The sequence below is a fragment of the Apodemus sylvaticus genome, chromosome 23, assembly GCF_947179515.1.
Source record: "Apodemus sylvaticus chromosome 23, mApoSyl1.1, whole genome shotgun sequence".
Taxonomy (NCBI): Eukaryota; Metazoa; Chordata; class Mammalia; order Rodentia; family Muridae; genus Apodemus; species Apodemus sylvaticus.
Window position 1 is genome coordinate 9353922 of NC_067494.1, and position 26587 is coordinate 9380508.

At 42.1% G+C, this 26587-nt stretch overlaps 1 protein-coding gene across 1 annotated transcript in view; it reads left to right on the forward strand.

Annotated features, from left to right (window-relative positions):
* The window catches only part of Enpp3 (ectonucleotide pyrophosphatase/phosphodiesterase 3), a 67154-nt gene that overhangs the window by 27153 nt on the left and 13414 nt on the right, over positions 1-26587 (forward strand). Inside the window, exons 8-19 of the mRNA XM_052169626.1 lie at positions 1325-1444; positions 1958-2067; positions 3623-3688; positions 5254-5326; positions 9917-10025; positions 10589-10717; positions 11046-11077; positions 12366-12493; positions 17987-18053; positions 19345-19432; positions 24014-24192; positions 25468-25519. Of these exons, the coding sequence (XP_052025586.1) occupies positions 1325-1444; positions 1958-2067; positions 3623-3688; positions 5254-5326; positions 9917-10025; positions 10589-10717; positions 11046-11077; positions 12366-12493; positions 17987-18053; positions 19345-19432; positions 24014-24192; positions 25468-25519 (1153 nt within the window). The remainder of the gene's footprint in view (positions 1-1324; positions 1445-1957; positions 2068-3622; positions 3689-5253; positions 5327-9916; positions 10026-10588; positions 10718-11045; positions 11078-12365; positions 12494-17986; positions 18054-19344; positions 19433-24013; positions 24193-25467; positions 25520-26587) is intronic.

Sequence of the window (26587 nt, forward strand, 5' to 3'; positions counted from 1 at the left end):
AGCAACCTCTGCACTGTGAGCATCCTCCTGGACTTTTAGATTGCCCTTTCCTTCACTGGAAGTCAGCTGGGAGATAAGGCACTCTGTAAACACTGATACGTCCATGTGGAAAATATTATATATTATGTTAAATTATATATTTTATAACATTATATATATACATATATATACATATTTCTTTGACTAGTTTTACTTAACAAAATTTTGTTTCATAAATGGAATCATTCTAGTGACTTTTTAAAAAAAAAGATGGGTAACAAACAGGTTATTAAGTATGCAAGAGTTGTTGGTTTTTTTGTGTGTGTGTGTTATATAGTATGTTAGTTATTTTGTTCATTGCTAGAACATACCAGACAGAAAGCCATTTAAGCTAGAAAGGAAGTTCTCTGCTTATTCCGGAGTATAATGTGATGGGATCCATTCTGTCACAATGGTTGGATCTGGAGCTGGAGGCTGCTTGGTCATGCTCATGTGTAGTCAGGAAACAGAGAGACAGGGAGAGGGAGAGGGAAGGAGAGGGAGAGAGAGAGAGAGAGAGAGAGAACAGGAAGTAGGACAGGGCTGTAAAACTCCATGCCCTGGTGAGATGGTCGGCTGGTAAAGTTCTATGTTCATGACTCACATAATGAAAGGAGAGAAAGGAGCCTTCAAAGTTGCCCTCTGACCTCCCTGTGCTTGCTGAAGCCTGTACATAACCCACGACACATGTACGTGCACAGAAAGTAAATTTATAAACAAACAAACCAGGCCTGTCCCAGTGACCTATATCCCACTTCTTCTGTCCAGGCTCTACCTTCTAAAGCAGTGATTCTCACGCTGTGGTTTTCGAGCCCTTTGGGGACCACATATCAAATATCCTGCATAAAAGATTCTTACATTGCAACTCGTAGCAGAAGCAAAGTTACAGTTATGAAGTAGCAATGAAATAATTTTAAGCTCTATAGTTGCCACCACACCACACGAGGAACTGTCCTAAAGGGTTGCAGCATTAGGAAGGTTGAGAACTATGGATCTAAAGGGTCTACACTCTCCTAGAAAAGTACTCTCAGCCAGGAACCAAACAGTGTCAAACCACTGAGCTTCTGGGGGGACATTTAACAGTGTAAGCACAACAGGAAGTCAGTACAAACCATCTGCTGCTACCCCCAGCTGAAGCCAAGATATACGTCGGATAAGAATCTATGTCTTCCTGATAGCTTCAGGTGTGTAACATGAAAAGTGTACCAGTCTTCCTAGGTATCAGTAGAGATCTGTGGCTATTGCAGCCTGCCTATATTGTACTAAAGCATACTTCATAATCTTATTTTTGTAATAAAAATTCCAGGGCTTGTATCCAGAGTCACACGGCATCATTGACAATAACATGTATGACGTGTACCTCAACAAGAATTTTTCACTTTCTTCAGTGGAGAAAAGCAATCCCGCCTGGTGGGGTGGGCAGCCGGTATGTAGCGGTCTCACCTCGACTCCAAGCCTGCTTCCACTTGACAATGCCTTAGTCTTCTCAGTCCACCCGAGTTTCCCGACATTCACGTAGTTTCTAATGCCTGAAGATGTGAAGGTTTTACTACTATTTATTTATTATAACTATTTGAATTTTTACAAACATTTGTAGTTGTTTACTCAGGTAGTTTTGTGTTGAAATTTGGTCTTGTATTCATAAATGGACCAATACTCAACTTTTGTCAAAAAGATATCTAATTTCCCCCATACTGTTCTTCAGTTTCTTCGAAAGTGAAGAATTATGCAATCCTATCAGTGTGGGAGAAACAATGAACTGTTACTGCCTTACTACATGTTTTATTGTTGACGGAGATTGACCAATCATAGATTTTAATTTACTGTAAAAACAAGAACAAATAGAAAAACAAGTCAAAATAGTTGTTAGCAGGATAGTGTTAGCAGGATAGTATGTGTTTGCTCTTAAGCAATTATCATGTTGTCTTTCACTCTATAGATTTGGCTAACGGCAATGTATCAAGGTTTAAAAGCTGCCTGCTACTACTGGCCAGGATCAGATGTGGCTGTCAACGGCTCCTTCCCTACCATCTACAGGAATTACAGCAAGTAGGGAACGTTTCTTTCCAGAAGGCTCCATCTGTAGGGCCGCTTTCCTTATTTATTTGTTTGTTTAAAGACTGATTTGTGTGTGTTTGTATATGTATGTGCATATGTGTGCATGTGTATGTGTTGGTGTGTGTGTGCATGTGTATGTATTGGTGTGTGTGTGTGTGTGTGTGTGTGTGTGTGTGTGTGTGTGTGTGTGTGTGTATGTACTGTCCTCAAGTGCACCATGCAACATATGAAGAAGTCCGAGGACACATTTTGAGGGGCAGTTCTCCTCGTTCATATGGGTTCTGGATTAAGCTTGGTGGCATGCACTGTAGCTGCTGTCCTAGTTTTTGTTACTGTGGTTAAGCAACTTATGGGAGAAAGGTATTTAAGGTTGCCTTTCTGTGTCACTGAGACACAGCACAGAGGCAGGAGAAGCAGGAGACAGCTGACCACATCACATCTAGAGTGCAGAGATCAGCATGAATGGATGCCCGTGCATGCACTCACCCGTCTGCTTGTGATGATCTTGACTTCCCCATACTCAGTCCAGGAGGCATGGCCTGAGGACTCTTAGTCCTTTACCCGGCGTGTCTGTCAGTCCATTCTTTTGACTGTCACAGAAGACACAGTCTGAGGTTTTTTTTTTTTTTTTGAAGACAGGGCTTCTCTGTGTAGCTTTAGCTATTCTAGGACTTGACCTGTAGACCAGGTTGGCCGTGAACTCTCAGACATTTGCTTGCCTCTGCCTCCTTGCCTGTATTACTGGGGCTCCTCTCTCCACAACATTCTGTTTCTTCTCTCCTGTGATTTATTCTTAATCGTAGGTCAGAAAGGTAACTTTGCCAGTCAGCCCAGTTACAGCACTCCTTCGCATCAAGTATTTCAATGGCTTCTGGCACGCATGCTCTGTACATAGCAGAACCATGGAGGGGCGCTGATGCTGCTTTGCCTGCCTGCCTAGGGGTAGCCCCAACCACAGTGTCACCTTAAACCAATTAATAGTCAAGATGATGCTTGACTATTATTTAGTCAAATAGATATACTTAGAGACCAACCTGATACAGACAATTTCTTAATTGAGGTCTTGCTCAAGTGATCCCATGGGACAAGTTAACATATGAAGCCAGCCATCAGCCTACATCAGCCGGAGTGAAAGACTTCAAGGCCTGTCACTCTCTGATCAAACTATTTCAGAAAGAAAGTACACTGTTTGCCAAAAGACAACCAACACGCGGGAATGCATAATGAGTAAAAGTCAAGAGTTATCCACTTAACTTGTTGATAATCAACAGTTTTCCTTTTAGCTGTGCAAAGTTAAAGGAGAAATGAGTAAAAAGGAAAGAAAGCAACATTTTTGGAAGAGACATGTTTGTAGAAAGTCATCACATCATATGATGACAGTGCAGCCCATTGAGTGTGCCACGCCCCTTCCGGTAGAGTGTGCCACACCTCTTTCACTGTTTTGATCCTGTACTACAGAATGGATGCAGGACGCATCAACTCCTCTCTCTAGTGAAGAGTATGTTGGGTTTATTTGATTAATTTTTTTCAAAACTTTTTGTTTCAGTTCTGTCCCATATGAACAGAGGATTTCAACACTGTTACAGTGGCTGGACCTGCCCAAAACTGAACGGTGAGTGACAGCTCTGTCTGAGAGTACTCCATTGTGATAAATATATAAAACGTGTATATGTGTATGTATATGGGCGAGATTGCAACCTTCTGTACTACCACTGGTGAAAAAATAGACAAAGAAAAACCATTGGAATTACCTCTTTGTCCTGTCTGTCTTCCCAACTTCCTTTTTTCCTTCCTTCCTTTCTGCCTCCCTCCATCCCTCTCTCTGTCTCCCTTCCCTTCATGTCTGTCTGTCTGTCTGTCTGTCTTTTTTCCCTCTTATTTCCCCTGCCCTCTGCTCCCAACCACTTCTGGTAGTTTGAGCGACTTGGTTATATAGCCCTGCTAGCCTGAAATTCACTGCATAGACCAGGCTGCTGTGAACTTCTTGCAATCCTCCTGCCTCAGTTCCCTGCCTCGGCTTACTGACTGCCGAGACTGTAGGCGTGATAGACACTTCTAGAAATGTCCTTCTCACTGAAACCTTCCCCAAGGCTGACTAACTCATTAGCACTTTGTGGAGCATCGGGCCGGTTCAGAGCCAAATTACAATTTATTCTAAGCCATGTGCAGCCCTCTGAGTAGCCATCCTTTATCCAGGTCTATGCCAGACCTAACATCCAGTGACTAACAAGTAAAAAAATATTGAACTATATCAACATAACAAAACCCTAGTTTCTAACCATTGAAGAGCTAAGAATACTACCAGATAGTTTCTGGGGCTGAGAGCAGAGTTATCCCCGTTTTTGCTGTAATTCTCCTCTGATGCTCACACACAATGTATTTGGAAGTGCCTGATTTCTGACTTCCTCTGTTCTGTTACTGTAAGAGCTCCATGAATCTGCTTTTGTGTTGGAATATAGAATTTGGGGTAAACAAAATCCGAGGCTGTGGCCAGTCGCATCTGGCTCCACAGTAAATTCTATTCTCCTGGAGGTGAGAGTTGTGTTTGGAGTTGACACAGGCATGTGTCACTAAACCAGCTATTGCTACTGATTTCTAATGGGCACCACCTGAGAGCAGGTGCTGAGGGGGTGAGGCTTGTTAACCTCCACAGCAGAGATGGAGTCAGTCCCCCATTAGAGAGGCAGATAACACAACCATATTGAACTGGGGCAGAAATGACAGAGGCCCTGGCTCTTGTTTCTGATGATAGTCCAGGCTGAAGGAGACAGAGCCACAGATTAGTCAGAGCTGACTGAGAGCATCAGGTAAACTTCACATGATGATAGAAGAAGCAGACACAGAACAGAGAGTCAGCCAAAGGCAAGACACCAGGAAGTGGAAAGGGCTGGCCCATTAAGAGAGGTCTTAGCTACAAAAGCAAGCCGTTTCACAACTGAGCCACAGTAGTGCTTTTATCTGGGAAGGTCTTATTTATGTTCCTTTAGGAGTCTCATCTCTAGCCTCTAGCCTGGATAAGGAGGCAGATAAGGAGACTCATCTCTAGCCTCTAGCCTGCATAAGGAGGCAGAGGGGGCAGGGACAGCCAGCATGCTTATGAGCGACAAAAGCACGACTCTGTTTGTAGGTTTATCCCAAATTATTAATGTCTTCCTTTGTTTCCATTTTAACCTGCAGACCCAGTTTTTATACCATATATGTAGAAGAACCTGATTCTGCAGGGCATTCGTTCGGACCAGTCAGTGCTGGAGTAAGATGGGGTTTCCTTGCTGTTTCTGTTTGCTTGTTTGTTTGTTTGTTTCTCAACAGATGGAAAATCTTCTAGGCCTAACCTACAGAGTAAAACAGGATTTTAAAAATCTCTCTAAGTCATTAAAAGTCTAAGATCAACATTTCCGTTTAATCTTCTAGTTGTTAAACCTTCTAGGAAGGAGAACTGCCTAATTAACCACATCTTAATTCCTTCGATTGGCAACCCCAGGAGGACTTTGAGGAGGCACTGTTAATTCTCATACTGAAAACTCAAGGCTACATACTGCATGTCCACTCAGCCCTGTCACAGGGACATTTTAAGTGAAGTCACCTGCCAATCTCTGTGGTGTGTCCTGGGTGCCTACCGTACACACCACCACACCCCAGTGAGGTTCCCAAGTACCTCAGGCACTGGAGCGGCTGCTGGGATCAATTTCTTCATTAGCATGGCCACTCTCGTGCAACTTTTCCACACGAGTATTGTCTTTAATTAAATACTATTTTCAACCCACAAAGGCATTTTCTGCCTTTTAAACCCCACTGAAGTCTCTTCTAATTCCCACATTGGCCATAATGTAAAAGCTCCCAGGAGTGAGATGTCCCAGGAATCTCACTTAACAGTTGCCTTCCACAGCAACGGGAGCACACTTGTCTGCAGATCCTTTTGTTGCTATTTACCAGTGAAATTTCTTCCTTCTTTTTTTTTAAACCCAAACTTATTCCTAATACAAGCAAGGCCCTACTCAGTTCTCACACACTCTGTGGGCCTCTTCAGCCTCCTGGTACCATTCTGATTTTAATCTGAAATGTTACACTTATTCTCCTGGCTAGAGGGTGAAGAACTCATTACGAAAGACACTTAGTATCTATTGTCTAGTTTAACTGTTGTCTACATTTATAGGAGGAACCCTGTCTCTACAATTACATACTTTTTCCCTTTCTTTTCTGTGATCTAATTTTAAAGGTATGTGGTTTTAGGTTTGATGAGTAATTATGAAAAATGCTGCAGAACCTGAGCGCTGAGAGGTGTATATGAGATCTTGTTCCAGTAGATGGGATTGTGGTCTGCTGGGAAAGGGATTGTGGTTTGCTGGGAGAGTGTTGTAGTCAGGGTTCTCTGGAGGACCAGAGTGAAAGAGATGAGGATTATGCACACACAAGGAGAATCTATTAAGCAGGTTTTAAAATAGTAATGACAGCCAACTCATCCCCGCAATAATGCAAACACAATGGTTGCTCTATCCTTGAGGCTGGGTGCCTCAGTCATTGGAATATTCCCATAATGGGTCTCTTGCTGGGGAGCAGCATCTACCAGCTGCTCGGTTTATGGGATGGGATGCCTCAGTAGTCTCCTGGAGGAGGCTAGTGTCTGGAGCTCAGAAAGTCAGAAAAAACATGAAGGTAAAACCATTCCTTGTAGCAGCAAGGAGGGTTAAGCAAGCAAATGTAAGCTAATGTTCCTCCTGAAATGACCCCCCTCCTTTTGTCTGGCCAGCCACCAGTCAAGGTGGGCCTTCCCACATCTGTCAGGACAATCCCTCAAGTTGGGACTTCCTTTGTGAAGAAAGTTCTAATTTGTGTCAAGATGACATTAAAACCAACTGTGTTAGAAATTCTCCAATGAGTAACAAAAAGGAAACAGAATTTGTGAACGGCCAGTAAAGTGCGTATGTACTACAGGACAACACAGAAGGGCCACAAACAGATAGATTACTGGCCCCTTCCACAGCAGACATAATGATATACTAGGTAACCATTGTTGGGAAATACTTACTCTGTGTTGACTATACTCTTTGAAGTGCTGTGTGCATAGTATTTTGAACCCCTGACTAGGGCACTGGGAACCAGAGAGAAGGCTACAAAAAAAATCCTATCGCCTAATCATGTAGATCTCTGCAGGCCATAAAAAACGGTCAACAGGAAGCATTGGGGGCATTGTTATTAGGCAAGTGGAATGGCTGGTCCTGTGTGTATTTAGAGATCATTTTTATTGGGCACAAGAAGGAGGGAGAAACATTGATCTCTGCAATAGTCTACTAGAGAGGGTGGACTGGGATCTGGGATGAGTCCAGCATCAAGAGTGGAAGGAAGTGTGGTGTTGAGATTGAATCACAGGATAGATGTGGCGTGACACGTGTGAGGTAGGTGGGGGCGGAAGAGCCATGGCGCGTCTCTGCCTTCTGCCATCTGCAAAGAGGTGAGTGAGGAGGCGCCATCGACGTTAGTAGGCCCGATACAGGGGTTGGTTTGGGGAGATGCTCTTTATCCAATTGATGTAATCGTGGTGTCCAAATGGAGGTGTTTCCAAATGGTAATTGAATATATACGGAAAGCTGGGAGCAGGGAATCGGACACACATATGCACAGAAGAAGACACATTGTGAGGGAGTGAAGAGGAATGGAGAAGAGAGATTAGGACAAAGCCTGCAGTAAGACTCAGGGCAAACAGGGATAGTTGGAAGGCTTTGCATTTTTATTATTATCCTTATCAATATTTGAAATCACATTTTAGTTCAAAGTTCCCAAAATTTGTAAGCTAAAAGCACAAAAGCTATTTTAGTGTGCTTTGGCCCATGCAATAAGTTAAGCGTTTATTAATTTGTTCTAGATTTTTCACTCACCAAATCCCATCTTTCTTGGCTATAGAAAAGAGGTTCTGGAAGGCCTAATATGCTAGGTAGCTCTAGGGTTGGAAAAGATGATACCATAGAACAGAAGACTATCTTGAAAGACTAAAGGAAGTAAGGAGTTAACACCATGTAACTTTTTTTTTTTTTTTTTTTTTTTTGCTAATTTTTTAAATGTAACAAAGCCTTTAAGAATAAGATTTAACTAATAAGTAGTGGAATGTTACACTTGATTGAGCTGTGTGAAATTATGATTTGGAGGCTGCTGGGATTTGGCCAGTGAGGAAGGAGTCTACAAACTTCCTTTCCCTTTCTTACCCCTTCTCCACTCTACTCTCCCCTCCCTGTCCCTCTTCCTTTCCTCCCTCCCTCTTGTCTTTTCTCTCCTCCCTCTTGTCTTCCCCCTCCTCCCTCTTGTCTTCCCCTCCTCCCTCTTAAGGGAGGATGTGGAAATCTTTTGTGTGTGTGTGTGAAGACAGTGAATCTGAAGACAGTGACAGTGTACCCACATACATGAAATACATAGTTTTTAAAAAATACGAGTCAGTAACATGATAAGTTTCTTTGCAAGTAATATTTTCATAGGAATAGAATTATTTGGTTGTGGAATGTGCTTCCTTTTCCCTCCTCCCTCTTGTCTTCCCCCTCCTCCCTCTTCTTTCGTCCTCTTCCCTTCCCTTTCCCCTGGTTCTTCTCTTTCCTTACCCACCCTGGTGGTCTGTTCTTCCTCCCTCCTCCTCTCCTTTCCCCTTCTCTTCTTTCTTCACTCTACTCCTCTTCCTCCTTCTCCTCCTCCTCCTCCTCTGTCCCCCTCTCTCTGTCTCTGTTTCTCTTACCATGTCACTAAAAAGAAAACACTTAAAAATTACAACTTTGAAATTTCACCAAAGTTTAAGTCATTTCAATGTGTAATATTGATAAAGAAAAGTCACTGAACGCAGAGACTGTAAACAGTTAAAGAGACTGAACCCCAGTTCACTAGTCAGAGACAAGCAATGTTTATATAACTTGATTTATCTCTGTTAGCTTCTTGCCCATTTGTTTTCATTCAGAAAGGGTGATATAAGGTTGTGTAATATGAATGGTTGAGTTTACAATTCAATTTTCTTTGTTAATGTTAACATGCTATTTGAACCTTTTCCTATGCTTTTCTTCTCTATAAAAATGTTTTACGGACAGGGAGAACAGGTCAGCTTGCCTGGCATGTTTGTGGCTGTGAACATGGGGTCTAGCAGCAGCAGCAGCAACAACACACACACACACAAAAGATTTCCACATCCATCTTAAAAGTTTTGCCTAATTTATTTTTCTTAGAATTAAAATTGCAAGTCAGAGGCTCTTCCAGAGTTCAATTCCCAGCAACCACATGGTGGCTCACAACCACCTGTAGTGGGCATCCGATGGCTTCTTCTGGTGTATCTGAAGACAGTGACAGTGTACCCACATACATGAAATACATAGTTTTTAAAAAATACGAGTCAGTAACATGATAAGTTTCTTTGCAAGTAATATTTTCATAGGAATAGAATTATTTGGTTGTGGAATGTGCTTCCTTTTAACTGTCTACTATCACATGATCTTTCAGAATGTGTGCAATTCTTTGGCTCCTTTAGAATTCTGAGACTCATGTCTCTACCATCAGGTATTCTTAGAAGAATATCTATGGTTGAATGGTGTTTGTTGATTGATACTCTGATATCTTTCATATCTTATAACTGTCTGGTCAGACTTTCTTTATAGAAAACGTGGTTCAACTCAAATTTTTTTGTTATTTATAGACATTAAGAACATTTGTCTGTGTTAATTCTCCTAACATAGATGCTGTCTCTGTTGTTTTACAAATCCAACAATTTTAGCAAAGGAAATGTTTGATTTTTTTTTCTTTTGCTTGATTGGCTATTTGTTTAGTGAGCTGAAACAACTTAATGAACGATTTTAACACCCAGTTCTTTCTCTCTTAGGTAATTAAGGGCTTGCAGTTAGTCGACAATGCTTTTGGAATGTTGATGGAGGGGCTGAAACAGAGGAATCTACACAACTGTGTCAATATAATCGTTCTGGCTGATCATGGTATGGCGGTGTTTTTTTGTTTGTTTGTTTGTTTGTTTGTTTGTTTTTTTGGTTTTTTGGATTTGGTTTTTTTCGAGACAGGGTTTCCTGGCTGTCTTGGAACTAACTCTGTAGACCAGGCTGGCCTTGAACTCAGAAATCCACCTGCCTCTGCCACCCAAGTTCTGGGATTACAGGTGTGCACCACCACTGCCCGGCTTCATGCACATTTTATTAAAAGGAGGTGTTAAAAGTAAACTTTTAAAAGACTTAATTAACCAGTTCTAGAGAACATGGTGCTCATGAACTTCAAATGTACCTTCAGATGAAAATATCTTTAATCCATCGGTATTAAACGAATGATCATTTATGGTCCCTGCTGAGTTTCACTCCATAGCTCTTCTCTTTTCCTACGTCCATTTTCAAGTTCTACCATTTAAAGAATAATAACAATGAATTAAATTTCACAGATTTTCAGTTTGCCTGTGTTTGAGATTTGTAACATCTCCTATTTGACAATATCAAACATAAGACAATTGTTATCCTTTATACACACCCAACGAGGTCTTTATTTTATAATTCAGGAATGGACCAGATCTCCTGTGACAGAGTGGAATACATGACAGACTATTTTCCTGAAGTAAACTTCTATATGTATCAAGGACCTGCCCCCCGAATCAGGACCAAGAATATACCTCAGGACTTCTTCACTTGTAAGTGTGAAGGAGGCAGGGGGAGACATTGAAGAAGTAGCCATGGCTACCACATTCCGAGACCATGTTGAGACTATAGCCTTTGTCTATTTGGGGAAACCACACAGAAGCACACAAGAAATCCTGCTTTCTCAAGCCACTAGGCTAAAGCTATATTGTATTCCAAGCTTTAATTCTTAAGTAATTCCTTGATTTAAATAATTTTTATTCAATTCTTCAAGATGACAGCTATAGGTAAATAAATGTGTGGGTCAAAATTGCTATAATTATGCACATGTTTTGGTTGTGATTTATGTGTAATGTGATTTATCTTTCTGTTTTGAAACAGTTAATTCTGAAGAAATTGTAAGGAACCTCAGTGTAAGTCCAATTTAGAACATTTCACAACATATTTCTATGTTTACGATCTATTAATGAATTAATATTGTTTTTAAAATACAGTGACAGATATATTCTTATTGCTTGGAATTTATGAGTTTATTATTGGTAGGAATGACACTAAATTATTAGTATGAGTGGCAAGTAGTCAGGAAAAAACCTGTAAGATGGAGCAAACTATTGAGGATGAACACAGAATACACAGTGGTTAATAGGTTAATTTACCCATTGTAAATGCAATGAGGTGCTAGCACAGAAATCCTTTATACATAAACAATCTCACCCCCTACGGGTGGAGTGGTGAACTTCATACATTCTGTGCTCTCACACGGCATGTACAATAAATACTTCCTTTCCTCTTTTTTTTTTTTTTTTTTTTTTTTTTTTTTTTTTGGTTTTAGTTTTGATTTTTTGAGACAGGGTTTCTCTGTAGCCTTGGCTGTCCTGGAACTCACTCTGTAGACCAGGCTGGCCTCGACCTCAGAAATCCGCCTGCCTCTGCCTCCCAAGTGCTGGGATTAAAGGTGTGCGCCACCACCCGGCTCCTTTCCTCTTTCATTGATAATTTCTCCTTATTCTCCCATTCTGATATTTCTTTTAGATGAACTCTTGATTGATTTTTTTTGGTATAATTAAACTAATTTATATATGTGTCCATATCTACTAACATAATATAAACTTAATTTATATATCTACTAACATATATCAATCTCACTTTAACTCTACATATGCTTCATTTTCTAATTTAAAAAGGGGGAGGAGAAATTTGTGGAGGTTTCAGATGAATACCCAAGAATAAAAACATAAGAAAGACATCAAACTTAAATCAAAATTTAAGTTTCATTGTAATGATTGTAGTAATGATAACTATGATTATTATATTTGGCCATGTGGCCAAAGAGGGTTAGATTTCTAGTTAATTAGCTAATCTTAAAGCTACCTATTTTGAAATTTTATTTATTTTTAATTTATGGTATGTTTCCTTTGAATGAGTTGATGTGCCCATGTGTTTTTTAGTACCCCGAGGAAGCCACAAGAGGGTATGGGAACTAGAGTTATGGGTGGTTGTGAGCCACCATTTTGGAGCTGGGAACTGAACCAAGGTCCTTGACAGGCACAGCAAGTGCTTGTCACCACCTGAGGCGTCACCGCTCTTGCCGGAATCCACTTACTTCTAAAACTCGCTTAAGTACTTGCCTTAAGAAGAAATTTTAAAAGGTAGTCTGCTCATTTGATGTGTCATGGGAGAAATACTTGCATGTTTTTTCAGTGCCGAAAACCTGATCAACACTTCAAACCGTACTTGACTCCCGATTTGCCGAAACGACTGCACTACGCCAAAAATGTCAGGATTGAGAAAGCTCATCTAATGGTGGACCGGCAATGGCTGGCTTTCAGGTTAGTGTCTGCTCATAGGCTCCCAGCAGACGCCTCTGGCTGTGGGCTTCTTAAGCTCCTCCCCCAGCCCCTGCTGTCAGGGGTTCTGACCCTGGCATTTCTCCCTTAATGCTAACTCAGGACTTCTTTGCTGGTGGTATTCCTGTTAGGTAGTTGCTGTTACTGTTTCATAATACATACAGATGGAAAGATGGAAGAAGGTTGGGAATTCTTATCGCTACTCATATATATGATGAGTACACCGTAGCTGTCTTCAGACACACCAGAAGAGGGTGTCAGATCTCATTATGGATGGTTGTGAGCCACCATGTGGTTGCTGGGACTTGAACTCAGGACCTTCGGAAGAGCAGTCAGTGCTCTTACCCGCTGTACCATCTTACTAGCCCCCCTTGTTTTGTTTTTTGAGATAAAAGTCTTACTATGTAGTCCTGGCTGGCCTCAAACTCATCATGGAGACCAGGCGCAGGAAGAGAAATGGGGGGGGGGGGCTAGTAGGGTGGCGGGGGTGTTAACTGAATTTAGTCTAACCTGGAAATGCACAGCTTGACCAGACACATGCAGTTCCCCAACTTGTCACCAGATGGCACTAGTCTCTCTTTGAGTCTGTCTTCAACTTTAGAAAACTATGTTCTGTAAAACGATTTCCTGACAATATGAGCAGCAAATTAAACTACTATTAATCATAAGATTTAAGTAATGCATCTAACATATGCATCTAAATGGAGGCATTGTATTCAAGTATTACTATTCAAAGAAGTTTGGAGGCATTTGATACTGAATGATCTAAGTGGGTCCAGGCACCTGAATACCAGGTAGAGAGTCATAGTTCTATTGGCTTTGCACCCTTTTCAAAAGCTAGCAGCAGCCAGGCAGCGGTGGTGTGGCAAACACTTTTAATCCCAGCACTCAGCAGAGGCAGGAAGATCTCTATAAATTCAAAGCCAACCTGCTCTATGCTATGAGTTCTGGGATAGCCAAGGCTACATAGAGAAACCCTGTCTTGAAAAACAAAACCAAACAAAATGAACAAGAACAAAAACTTGCAGCAATGTCTAGCTAGCACCACCCTGTGAGTTTAGGGTTCAGTTGCCCAAGTAGCTACTTAAGGGAGTTGGAAAAAAAACCCTTAAAACCTCTAATCTTTTGCCTATCAAATGCTTTTCCTTTGTTGAGTAAACTTTATTAGCAACTGTATGTGCACGGTGTGTAATGCATTTGGATGCATGTTGTCTTTTATCCAGTTGTGTGTGTGTGTGTGTGTGTGTGTGTTTATCCAGGATCAGAGGCAGGGTAGAAGATCTAGATTGTGATTAAATAATTTCTACACCTATCACTGAGGACTTTTGGAGAGCATGAATGTCAGCTTTTTTTCTGTTACAATGGCAGCTGTCAAATACACACCAGCACCTGTCTAAGAACTAGAGATAAATAGGTGTGTCCTGAGGCTATGTGATGAGGCAGGTATAATTAGTGTAACTCCTGTTAGAACCAAGCACAAGATTTTTAGATACAAAAGTGACGGGTCATGCAGGTGTCCATGTCAGGGAACACAGGAGAAGTCTTCTGGATGCATGGCTTTTGACTTGAGTTCACAAGACTCTCAGAGTCAGGGTGAGTTGGGCGGAGTGTTGTGCATGGGAAATCTCCCACGTGCTGCCGGGCACTACTATACAAGGCTCTAGGAGTAGAAATCAAGTCCTTCTGTCTGAGCAAGACATAGTGGGCCCACTCTCTTTGCTGGGAAACGTCACTTGCTGAGCCCTGTGTAATATAAGATGGACTTCTTCAGCTCTGTACAGATGAGGGCAGAGAAGAGATTTCTGTATGGGAGAAGACCCCAGTCATCACTGGGGGGTTCTATTGCCTCAGAACCATGGAAGAAGCTGCTCTCTGCAAGGATGGCTTATCTGTCATGACTAAGGGCTGTGACTGACCTCGAAGAGAGAAGATCACTGATAGGTCCCGGGTGGCTTGAGGTGGCTGCAGTGAGGTTCATATTTCCTGCTATTAGGAGCAGAATAGTCTAGCAAGAGACAGGTTGGTGTCTTAGAAGTATATATAGTGTATTCAATGTTATGGCATTCACAGGGAAGTTGTGGAGTTTGGGGTTGTTGACGTTAGTTATGCAATGTATTGATTAGTTATACAATGTATTGCTTAGCTATGCAATGTATTGGCAAGACAAAATTATGGTTAATTTATGACTTGGATTTTCTAGAATAGTCTTGGTTCCTGTATTTTTTCTTCACTGTCATATATACATACATGGAATGTGTGTGCTATGTGAGAAGATTCTGGAGTTCTGAAAACAGAGTGATTGATTCAGGAACTTGTTCAGGTCAGAGTAGGTAAGGATGCAGCAAGGATGATGGCATAGGAGAGGACCAGAAGGAAAGAGATTAGTGAGGAGCAGGACAAGAGAAGTCTCCTCATGCTCCTGTGTTACCCAGCATGCTCCTGTGTTACCCATCATGCTCCTGTGTTACCCATCATGCTCCTGTGTTACCCATCATGCTCCTGTGTTACCCATCATGCTCCTGTGTTACCCAGCATACCATGCAGAGACTTGGATTTCAGCTGGGCTAATTAGGCAGGGAGGGGACAAGAGCAAAAGCATCCATCTTGTTCTTGGAAGTCACGCCAACCAACACAGCTCCCATCGCCTCATCTCTCCCAAAGGGCAGCTCGAGGTTTCCAGAGCCAGACTAGTGGTTAGGAGACAAGAATGCAATCATGCAGGAATAGAGCTGTTCCGAGAACTTTTTCTCTTTTACTTCTGAATGAAAGTTCACATACGTTATATAGGTTATTCTTTAAATGATCTCAGGAGATGGAGGCACACACACACACACACACATACACACACACACACGCACACACCCACCAATTCCATTTTTACCAAAATCTCATTTCGGAAGACCTTTTCATGTCATTGTTCCCAGAGCACTCTAGCTTCCAGCCTAGGATTAAAAACTCAATTATCTTTAGTCAAATAATTCCACTATCCCTGGGACACAATATCTGGGCAATCAGAATAAGACTGTTTTTATAGCCTTCACATATACTATCAATCCGTTTTATTGGAATTAAGGTAAGCATGTGAAGCCACATCCTACAGGAAGTCCAGTTTACGCACCTAGCCAGCCACTCCTCTGCTGCCCCATCCCAGACATTTGTTAGTTTACTTTCTTCTCTCCCGTGACGGTTGAACTGAGCGTTCACTAGTCAACATGCTGACACATTTCTATATAAACCGAGTGACAGCTGTGAATTTTCAAGCTGTCAGATGCTCTTTTTGAGATTTACTTTTTTATTTTACGTATGCTGGTGTGTTTTGCCTCCATTTCCGCCTTGCACCATGTGCATGCAATACCTTCAACGTCCAAAAGAGGGGGCCCGATGCCCTGGGACTGGAGTTACAGACAGTGGGTGAGACACAGTGTCGCTTATGCGTTTGAGCCCAGGCGGAGCAGCCAGTGATTTCAACGCAATCACTCTTAGCCACAGAGTCAGGTTTTTAAGCCATTAAAGTACTGCCTTGTCTTTAGGGTCAGCGGTTAACATAGGATGAGTATCTCCCTCTCCTCCTCTTCTTCATCCCCCTCCCTATTTATTCTGTTTGTGTGTTTGCCCCTGTGGGCACAGGGACAGGGAGTAGATGAGAGAAACCTTCCAAAGGCATCTTTTGGAAATTAACATTTTCTTCTCTTCAGCAGCAAAATTTGAACCAGTTTAATAAAGCCTTAAGTTCATTTATCACTACTTTTGTCTGACCAACTGTACATAAAATTCATAGCGAGAATTTCAAATACTTTTTAAAAAAGATTTATTTATTTTATGTATTTGAGTACACTGTAGCTGTTTTCAGACACATCAGAAGAGGGCATCAGATCTCATTACAAATGGTTGTGAGCTGGGAATCGAACTCAGGACCTCTAGTAGAATAATCAGCACTCTTAACCATGCAGTCAATGGAGGAAATCCCAGATTTGCTGAAATATACATTGAATTTACAGAGTATATCGTCTTATGGTTACTCCCAAGTAAACCTTGATCATGGTTTCTTTTTTTCTTTTTAAGATTTATTTATTTTATATGAGTACACTGTTGCTCTCTTCACACACACCAGAAGAGGGCACCGGATCCCACTACAGATGGTTGTGGGCCACCATGTGGTTGACAGGAATTGAACTCAGGACCTCTGGAAGAGCAGTCAGTGCTCTTAATCCCTGAGCCATGTCCCCATTCCATTCATGGTTTCTTAATATTCCCGTAGACTTCTCTACTGTAGAACAGGAGTTAATATTTCCTCAAGTTTCAAAGCCTTATTGCTAAATTATTGAATTCTCAATTATATTGAGCTGGGTGGGCAAAAGTGAGTTGGAAGATGAAATCTTGCAAACTGTTTACTATATTACATGTTTTGTGTTTGTATTATGTGTGTGATTGGACACACGTGCCATGGCATGTGTGTGGAGGTAGAGGATGGTTTTCATGAATCGGTGACTGCCCTGAGTTCAGGCTGAGTGTCAAGTGCCACTATCTTCTGAGCTGTCTCTGCCCACCCTGAAGGTGAAACATTTGAATCCATTCACATTACTTCTTCCTTTGCCAATGTCCCAGAGCCAACCATCTTTGAATTCTCTTTGTAAAAGCCAAAATTCTAGTTCTTTCTAATAATGTTGTGGATATTATTAAAAATGAGTCAGCATATCCTGTTTTTGTGCTGGTACTGGCAGGTCACAACACTATGCCCAAACGGGGTCCCTCTGGCTCTGTCCCACATTCCAGTAACCAAATTGAACCGCCAACCTCACGATATCACTATACCCGGTAACCTGGTAAAATCAAAACTTTTCTTTTCCCCAGAGACAGGGTTTCTCTGTGTAGACCTGGCTGTCCTGGAACTCACTCTGTAGACCAGGTTGGTCTAAAATTTAAACTCTTAAAGCTTCTAGTTAACCAATCAGATTTATGTATCAATAAAATCGCAGTTTATGAGCCGTCAATACAATAATTTCAGAGCCAGTAATGAGAAAAGATAATGATAATGATAATGATGAAAGCTTTATCCCATTATTCTAACCTTATGATATAGCTTCCTGTGGCTAGTTCAAACCGCTTTTGTTCATTCATGTACACCTCCACTCTCCTATTCCTCTTCTCCTTGTCTCTGTCTTAGCTCCGCCCCCTTTCCCCTGTCCAATCACAGGCCTCCTCTGTACTTACATAACTGGACAGGGAAAATCCTGTCTCACATACACACACCACACACACACACACACACACACACACACACACACACACACACACGAGAGAGAGAGAGAGAGAGAGAGAGAGACAGAGACAGAGACAGAGACAGAGACAGAGACAGAGATGCCAGAAAAGTAACTTCAAAAACAGTTATTTAAATCTAAGTCTAAAGCTTGACTTAGGATAACACCTCCTGTACGCAGTTAAAGGCCAGTGTATAACAATGTTGCCTTTTCGCAGGAGCAACGGGAGTTCTGGCTGTGCAGGAGGAACACACGGTTACGACAATGAATTCAAGAGCATGGAGGTAACTTGGTGCAGCTAAACAGAAACAAGTCAACAGAGAGAGAGGCGGTGACTGAAGCAGTTGGCCTTTGTGCTTTGGCATGGTGGGCGAAGGGCTGTGGGGCACGGAGAAAAAGCAGGGCAGAGTAGCCGCTGCTGGGAAGTCTTTGCCGTAGGTGCCTTTGAGGGTGGTATGCAATTTTAACTAGTGTGAAAGAACTGGAGATTCCAGGGCGACAGACATTCAAGCAGAGATTTGAAGATGCGGCAAATAATTTCTCCAATACCGAGAAACAATGAGTGTCCCATGCAGAAGTAATAGCCAATATAGAGACCCTAGTTTGGAGTTCATCATCTCTTGGGGGACAGAAGAGCCTTGGCAAGCTACCAGAGGGTGTTCAACCATGGCTGTTGCTGATTCGGAAGGAGAAAGCCAGAGAATAGCTGGGCCCACAAGTCTGAAGTGTGTATTAAATATGAAACAAGAGACGTTGAATGGCAGTTAAGAGACTATGCTGGAAATAAACTCAAGTCTCAGGCATAGACACTGTTTAAAATGGAGAGGACAAGGTTCTGTGTTTGGGGGGTGGAGCACAGATGCAGAAAAGACCTGGGCAGGGCTTCTTTACTTGAGGAAGCTGTGGAGGAAACAGCTGCAACCAAAGAGACATAGAAGTCGGTGATAGTGAGGAAGGAAGTTTGGAGCTCCTGAGCCCAGGAAAGGCACCCTGGAGAGGGAGCCACGGGAGAGAGAGCTTAACTAGCTCACAGTCCTCCTCCAGAGCAAAGCCTGGTGGCTTCTGCAACCCGCTTCTCCCACCTTTAAAAAATCAGTTTCTCCTACCTTTAAAAAATCTTTCTGGCTATGCCATTAACCAAAAAGAACTCTGTGTTTGTTCGTTTAGCTGTTTGCAGTCTTAAATTAGGAGATCTGTTAATTAATGTCAGGTTAAAACTGATGGACTAGATATGAATCAAATGCTTAGGTCTCTCTATCCCACAAGTAATTAAGAGCTGCCAGAGAAATAGAGGAGTTAGGAACTTAATCAGTGTTTAATGCTCAAGACATCAACCTTTCCCCTCATGCATTACCATCTGTTAAGACAGAGGCAAATACATTTTGGATCCCAGTTGATGTGTGATCGGTACAGGTCACAGGTGGAAACTATTTTAAAACACATTTCTCATCCCTAGAAGAAATTCTCCAATAGGCCTAAGGAACAAATAGGAGGTTGTCCCAGAATGGAAATGTGTGTCTCTTCCTAAACTCTGTGAGTCAAATGTCATTTATTAATATCATTCTTACCACACAGGCAATCTTTTTGGCACATGGACCTAGCTTTAAAGAGAAGACTGTTGTCGAACCATTTGAAAATATTGAAGTCTATAATCTACTGTGTGGTGAGTATGTTTAAGTCAGCTCACAGCAAAAGTATGGAGTCTGCAGGAGACTTCTAAGTTGTAACTGGGGATAAATGGAAGGCTAGGTGCTATATTAAGAAGATTGGAAGTCTCCAAGCCGTGGTCCTAGCACATGGGAGGCAGAGGCAGGTAGATTTCTGAGTTCGAGACCTGCCTGGTCTACAGAGTGAGTTCCAGGACAGCCAGGACTACACAGAGAAACCCTGTCTCAAACAAACAAACAAACAAACAAACAAACAAACAAACAAGTACTGACTGCTCTTCCAGATGACCCTGGTTCAATTCCCAGCATCCATATGGCAGCGCACAACTGTAACTCCAAGATCTGACAACCTCAGACAGACAAAAGACAGAAAAAAGCTTCATTCAGAGTTTTTCAGTCACATGTGTGATACCTTTTGTTTTACAATGATAAATTTTGTATTCTAGGAAACCAAGATATTTTAAAAAATATTTTAGTTATTATATAATAATTTAATAAAATTTAGAAAATCAAAATAACAGTTCTAATTTTTTAAAAGATAAGTACATTTAAGTCCAAGGAGATATCTCGGTCAGTAGGTTGCTTTCTGTATAAACATAGACACCTGAGTGGGGATCTTGAGTAGCTATGCTAAAGCCTTCTGTTATAGTTACTGATGGAACAGAGTCAGGCACATCCCTGGGATTCACTGGCCAGCCCGTAAGGCCAATTGATTCGGCCTCATTGAGAGACAGTGTCTCAAAAAAAGAGGTTCTTTGAAAGAGGTTGAAGAAGAAACCCGGTATCATTTTCTGGTCTCCACATGCACACACATACATGAGTACCTACATGCACAATGTGCATACATGCATGTGTGTGTGTGCACACACAGACACATGCATACACAAATACACACACACACACACAAAGTCAGCTTAAAAATGTTTTCACATAATTGAGAAGAGAAGTCGTCTGGAACTGAAGAAGATGATAAAGTCGTATTTAGACAGAAACTTGCTACTACACTAAGTGTCAAAAAAACTTTACAGAATTAGTGTTTCAGGAACCAGATCTTCCATATGCTTGGTTTAGTCTACCATATCAAGAGATCATTCACTTAGACAATCCAGGGAGGAAGCTGCAATTTCACTGTCAGTCAGAGGTACAGACTATGATTTTCTTAATCTTTTTTTATTTGTTTGTTTGTTTTTTGGATTTGGTTTTTTCAAGACAGGGTTTCTCTGTATAGCCCTGGCTGTCTTGGAACTCACTCTGTAGACCAGGCTGGCCTTGAACTCAGAAATGCGCCTGCCTCTGCCTCCCAGAGTGCTGGGACTACAGGCGTGTGCCACCACTGCCCAGCAATTTTCTTAATCTTGCTACTGGCTTGTCATAACCGAATATGAATTAGGAGAACAAAAAGTCACTGTTTGAAGGATGGTGGGGTCAAATAGCTCAGCAGTTTGAGGTGATGTCAGCCCTGCAACATATGTGGTATAAGGAGAAAATGAGAACAGTCCCACCAATTGTCCTCTGATACCACATGCATGATGCGCCACAGGTACGTCTCTACCATCACAGTACATAAATGAATACTATATACATATATACATACATACTGTAATAAAACCTTAAAAAGAATTTGTTCTCCTAACAACTTAAATTCTTTTAAGAAAATTATTATTATGTGTAAGTACACTGTAGCTGTCTTCAGACACCCCAGAAGAGGGCATCAGATCTCATTATAGATGGTTGTGAGCTACCATGTAGTTGCTGGGATTTGGACTCAGGACCTTTGGAAGAGCAGTCTCTTACCCGCTGAGCCATCTCTCCAGCCCCCCAGCAACTTGACTCTCATAGCTCGACCCGTGTCAGGGATTCTGGCCTTGTTGAGATGGTTAGACTGGATAGGACCTGTCTTAGGGTTTTATTGCTGTGAACAGACACCATGACCATGCAAGCCTTACAAAGGACAACATTTAATTGGAGCTGGCTTACAGGTTCAGAGAATCAGTCCATTATCATCAAGGCAGGAACATGGCAGAGTTCAGGCAGGCATGGTGCAGGCAGAGCTGAGAGGTCTACATCTTCATCTGAAGACTGCAAGCAGAAGACTGGCCTCCACGCAGCTAGAATGAGGGTCTTAAAGCCCACACCCACAGTGACACACCTACTCCAACAAGCCCATGCCCTGGGCCAAGCATATACAAGCCATCACAGGACCCAAGGAGGTCTTAGGTGGTATTATGTCACAGGAGTGAGCCTAAGGTTAGTAGTACTGGATGCTCTACAGAAAATCCAAATTTCTCTGGCAGCCCAGAGAGAGACTGTGTGTACTCTGGGTGAGGTCTTGCTCTGTCTAGGATGCAATGAGTGAACTTTGTTTCTCCAGTGTCAGTTGTCTGCTGCTGAGGGTTCCTTTGCTCTACCCAGATGGAAATCCTGGGCAGGAAGGAGCTCTTCAAACACTGGCTTCTGGTTCTACCATTGAGGAGAGCAGCCACAGTAGCAGTTAAGTCAAAACAGAGGCTAGTGGCGCCCTCTGGTGTTTCAGTCTGCACATAGGCCTTGGGCCCCAAGCCTTAGGGATGATGCTACAGTCCTCAACCAGGCGTTTGAGAGCCTCTGATGTGAGATGCGACAGCCCCCTGAGCTCACTTGTTGACCAGGGCCCCGTGCTCTCTTCTCCCGCTCCATACAGCTGCCTGTCTTTCTCCAGTATTGCGTCTCTACTCTCACCACGTGTGTCTTTTCCTGTTTCCACTACTGCTTCTTCAGCTCAGTTGGTGGCCGACTCCCCAGGACTGGTTCCCGGCGTCTCCCCCCAGCCCCCTTGAGGCGGTCACAGCCTGGTTTGTGGACTGCTCCCTTCCATTCTGTTGTCTCTAGAATTTTCCTGTCTCCGCAGCTGTTTTCTTTGTTCTACTAGCTTAACCTGCGATTGTGACAAAGGACCTACAAAAACATTCATGCGAGACAAGCCTTTCCATTGGGCCTGAATCTGTAACATTAGGCGAGACAGTGCAGGAGGAGAGTTCCCAGACCATTCTCTGAGTGGCCTGCAGATTGTTTGGACCAATCATTTGACTCTTAGCATCAATCACAATTTTTTAAAGACTTATTTACTTATTTTATGTATACGAGAGATTATTTATCTATTAAAGATTTATTATTATGGGGCCGGACAGATGGCTCAGAGGTTAAGGGCACTGACTGCTCTTCTGAAGGTCCTGAGTTCAACTCCCAGCAACCACATGGTGACTCACAACCATCTGTAATGAGATCTGACTGAAGACAGATCTGAAGACAGTGTACTCATATAAATAATAAATCTTTAAAAAAAAGATTTATTATTATATGTAAGTACACTGTAGCTATCTTCAGACCCACCAGAAGAGGGCGCTGGATCTCATTACAGATGGTTGTGAGCCACCATGTGGTTGCTGAGATTTGAACTCAGGACCTTTGGAGGAGCAGTCAGTACTCTTAACCGCTGAGCCATGTCTTCAGCCGCACCAATCAAAATTTTTGAGGCTAGTGTTTCTTACCAATCGTGGACCTAGTCACGGCATTCTCCCTGTTAGGTAGCAAGGGAAGTAGCACCTCTGACGCAGGTGTGGATGACGCAGGATGAGCTACAGTTCAGGGGGGGGTTTGACTACACAAAGTCCATTAGGAAGTATTTTCAAACAGCCCAACAGTCCATCCCAAGTCCTTGTTTACTTAGATGAAAATGAAGTATTTATTATCAATAATAATAGTGATTTTTAATAGATTTTAACAGATTTGACAGTCGATGCCTGCCCAGTGTCTCAAGATGGTTAGCCCTTATATGTCTTACCATAACTAGGCCTGAGAAAGAGTCCCTCTTCAGCGAAAAGTGCTAGTTAGGCATAGTTTCAAATTCCTGTTACCATTTGGAACTTCTAAAAAAATTGATGCCTGTAAAATATTTGATATAATTTGACTTTATAGGAAAAATAGAAAATGTTTTGTAAATAAGGAATGGAATTTACTGGTTTAATGTTTTTATTATGGTGTGTCTGTGTGTGTGTGTGTGTGTGTGTGGTGTGTATATGTGTGTCTAACTGGAGTCATAGGCATCTAGAAACAGAGATATGGATGCTGAAAATTAAATTAGGGTCTTCTGCAAGAACAACAAATGCTTCTAACCACTGAGCCATCTCTCCAGCCCAAAGAACATGGTTTTTACAAGTATTGTGTTTTACACCTTTTAATCCCAGCACTAGGGAGGCAGAGGCAGGTGGATCTCTGGAGTTCCAGGCTACCCTGGTCTAGATGACCAATTCTACGCCAGCCAGGACTACATACTTAGCGAGCAAAATAATCATTTAAGAAATGAAGCTTTTCTCTAGAGAAATAGAAGTTCATGCAGATTCATCATGCGGATGGTCCCAGGGTAGACAGACAAGAGGCTGGGGACTTTGGGAAATGAGAGTCACATCTGGAAACAAAACTACAGGCGAAAGAATTGATAGCAGGTATTACACTGTGGGTGGTTTTGTCCCCCACATCCCACAAAGGTGTTCTTGCCTTCCATTTCCGAACTATATTGAACTTATTTTTTTTTTTAACAGATCTTCTGCACATTCAACCAGCACCAAACAATGGTTCTCACGGCAGTCTGAATCATCTTCTGAAGGCACCGTTTTACGAGCCATCACACGCAGGAGAATTGTCAACGGCTGCTGGCTGTGGCTTTACTACTTCAGTGCCTCAAGACACACTAGGATGTTCGTGCGCCCTGCTACAGGCCGTGAGTAACAATTTCATGTCTTTATGAGAACGTAAAGGTGCCATCTTTCTTACTGAGTAATCGTATATAATTTCTCTGAACTACCAGGAAGTGAGAGATTATGATGTATACACTGTGTGAGTAAGTGTGTGTGTGTGTTGAACTTTCTCTAACCATTCAAATATCTTGGTTGGTGCTCTTTAAGTTCGCTTTTAAACCCCTGTCTTACAGTAACATCAGATGATTGTCATCAGCTACTTAGAAAAGAGCGGGGAGGGGTTATAATCTGGCTTTAGGCACACCCTATAGTGTATGTGCTGTGTGGCCACTTTTATTAAACAATGGTGTAGACTCTAGCAGGAAGCGTGTGAACACCACAAAAATGGCAGTGCGTGTTGAGTCAGTCTGATTAGCAGATTAAGCTCTGGGCCGAGTTCAGATCCCAGGAGACCTTTGGTAAGGCTAAGCTTCTGTGCTAGGAAGAGACAAGGGCAGAGAATCAGAAGAGGAACTTAGAGTAGAAGTGGGTACACTTAGGAATAGTTCCTTACTGCTGTGGGTGAAGACTTGAAAGGACAAAGTCCAGTAGAGCTTCCATATCCTCATGGGCCTTGTAGGCGTGTGGCGCCCGTCTCTGTTCATGTAACCTCAGAGTTCCTATATTCTGTTCCAGATCACCTCAATACAGCTGCCATAAAAATCACTAATAATCTACAACGGCGACTCTCTCCACACTGGAGAGATAAGGGGAGGCCAAGAGAAGTATGATGCACTATTCAAGGTCTTATAGGCCTAATCTATCTGACTACAATCCCATTGTCCCACTCTGTAAAGAACACCTCTTGCTGCTCAAAATGTGGTCTCAGTACTAGCATATATGTCTCTTCTAAGTCAGAAAGGCGTGCATAATCTCAGACCATTCCCGAGGCTTGCTCAGTCAGAATATGAATTTTAACAAGTCCTTAAGGAAACTATATTCACAGAAAAGTTTGAGGAGCATTGGGATTCAGTCGTCCAGGTGTGGTCAAGATGCTTGTTCCCAATATCCCAACAATATCTCTGCAAACACACACATACACACACATACACACACACACACACACACACACACATACACACACATACACACTCACACACACATATACAAATATACATACACACTCACACATACACATACACACACACATATGCAAACACAAAAACACACACACACACACACACAACAGGGCAGAAATTCCTCTGTGTGCTATTTTTTTTTAACACTGACTTATCAGTTCCCTTCTCTCTCTCTTGCAGCCTGCTCAAGAGGAGCAAGCCAACCAAATGCTGAATCTCACCGAAGAGCAGGGTAAGTCAGTAGGTGAAGGTGAGAGCTCACCGTACACAACACCACCCTTTGGAGATTTCCCAGACTGGACTCTTGAGGACTTTTTAATGTTGATTTTATGGACAATGTAAAGGAGGACAGAACCAGCCAACACAGACTCCCAAGAGCAGAGTCGCTAGCATGGAGCCACAAGGTTCCCTTTCAGCGCTGGGTCTCATGCGTGTCTGCCTGTCCCTGTCTAAGGTGTGAACAGATGGAAATGCTGGGCCTGTACCTGACCGCTGTGGCTGTCCTGCTGTCTAACCTGGGGCCGACCATTTCCATTCACTGCCTCCATCTCTCCATCTGCAGTACTCAGACCCACCTCATGCAGTTGTAAAGATTTACAAAATGTCCGTAGAGAGATTTTACACGTGTTTCCCTGCATGAGTCGTACCTTTATGTGTTATTTTATAAGTATTCTTGTATTGAACTCAGGATGCCTCAGTTGAACCTTTTGTAACATAGGAATCCAGGCATCCTTAATATCTATAGAGGATTATTCTTGGACCTCTTGTGGATACCCGGCATCTGAGCATGCTGAAGTCCCTTGTCTAAATAGTTTTATGTGCGTGTGACATCTATGTCCTCCCATAAACCTTAAACCATTTTAAAATTACTTATAATATCCAATACAATATAAATGATGTAAGAACGGTGCTAATAGTACATTGTTTGGGGATAAATGATAAGAAAAAACTTGCATATGCTCAGTTCAAATTTATTTACATATAAATACATTATATATATATGTATATATATATTGGATATTTTCAAGCTGTCTTGATTGAATTATATTAACAACATATAAATACAAACACATAAATAGAAATATATGATACAGATAGGTGGGTAGGTAGGTAGGTAGATACATAGATAGGTAGACAGATGCTAGAAGTCACCAACTCCTGCCCAGACAGATAATGGTGACAGCCACAGAAATTTACTTCACAGAGTTCTGGAAACTGAGTCCAAAGTCAGATGCCACGCCAGCAGATTTCCCGCTGTCTCATTTTAACCTTGGAGAGCAGACATCAATAAATATCTCTC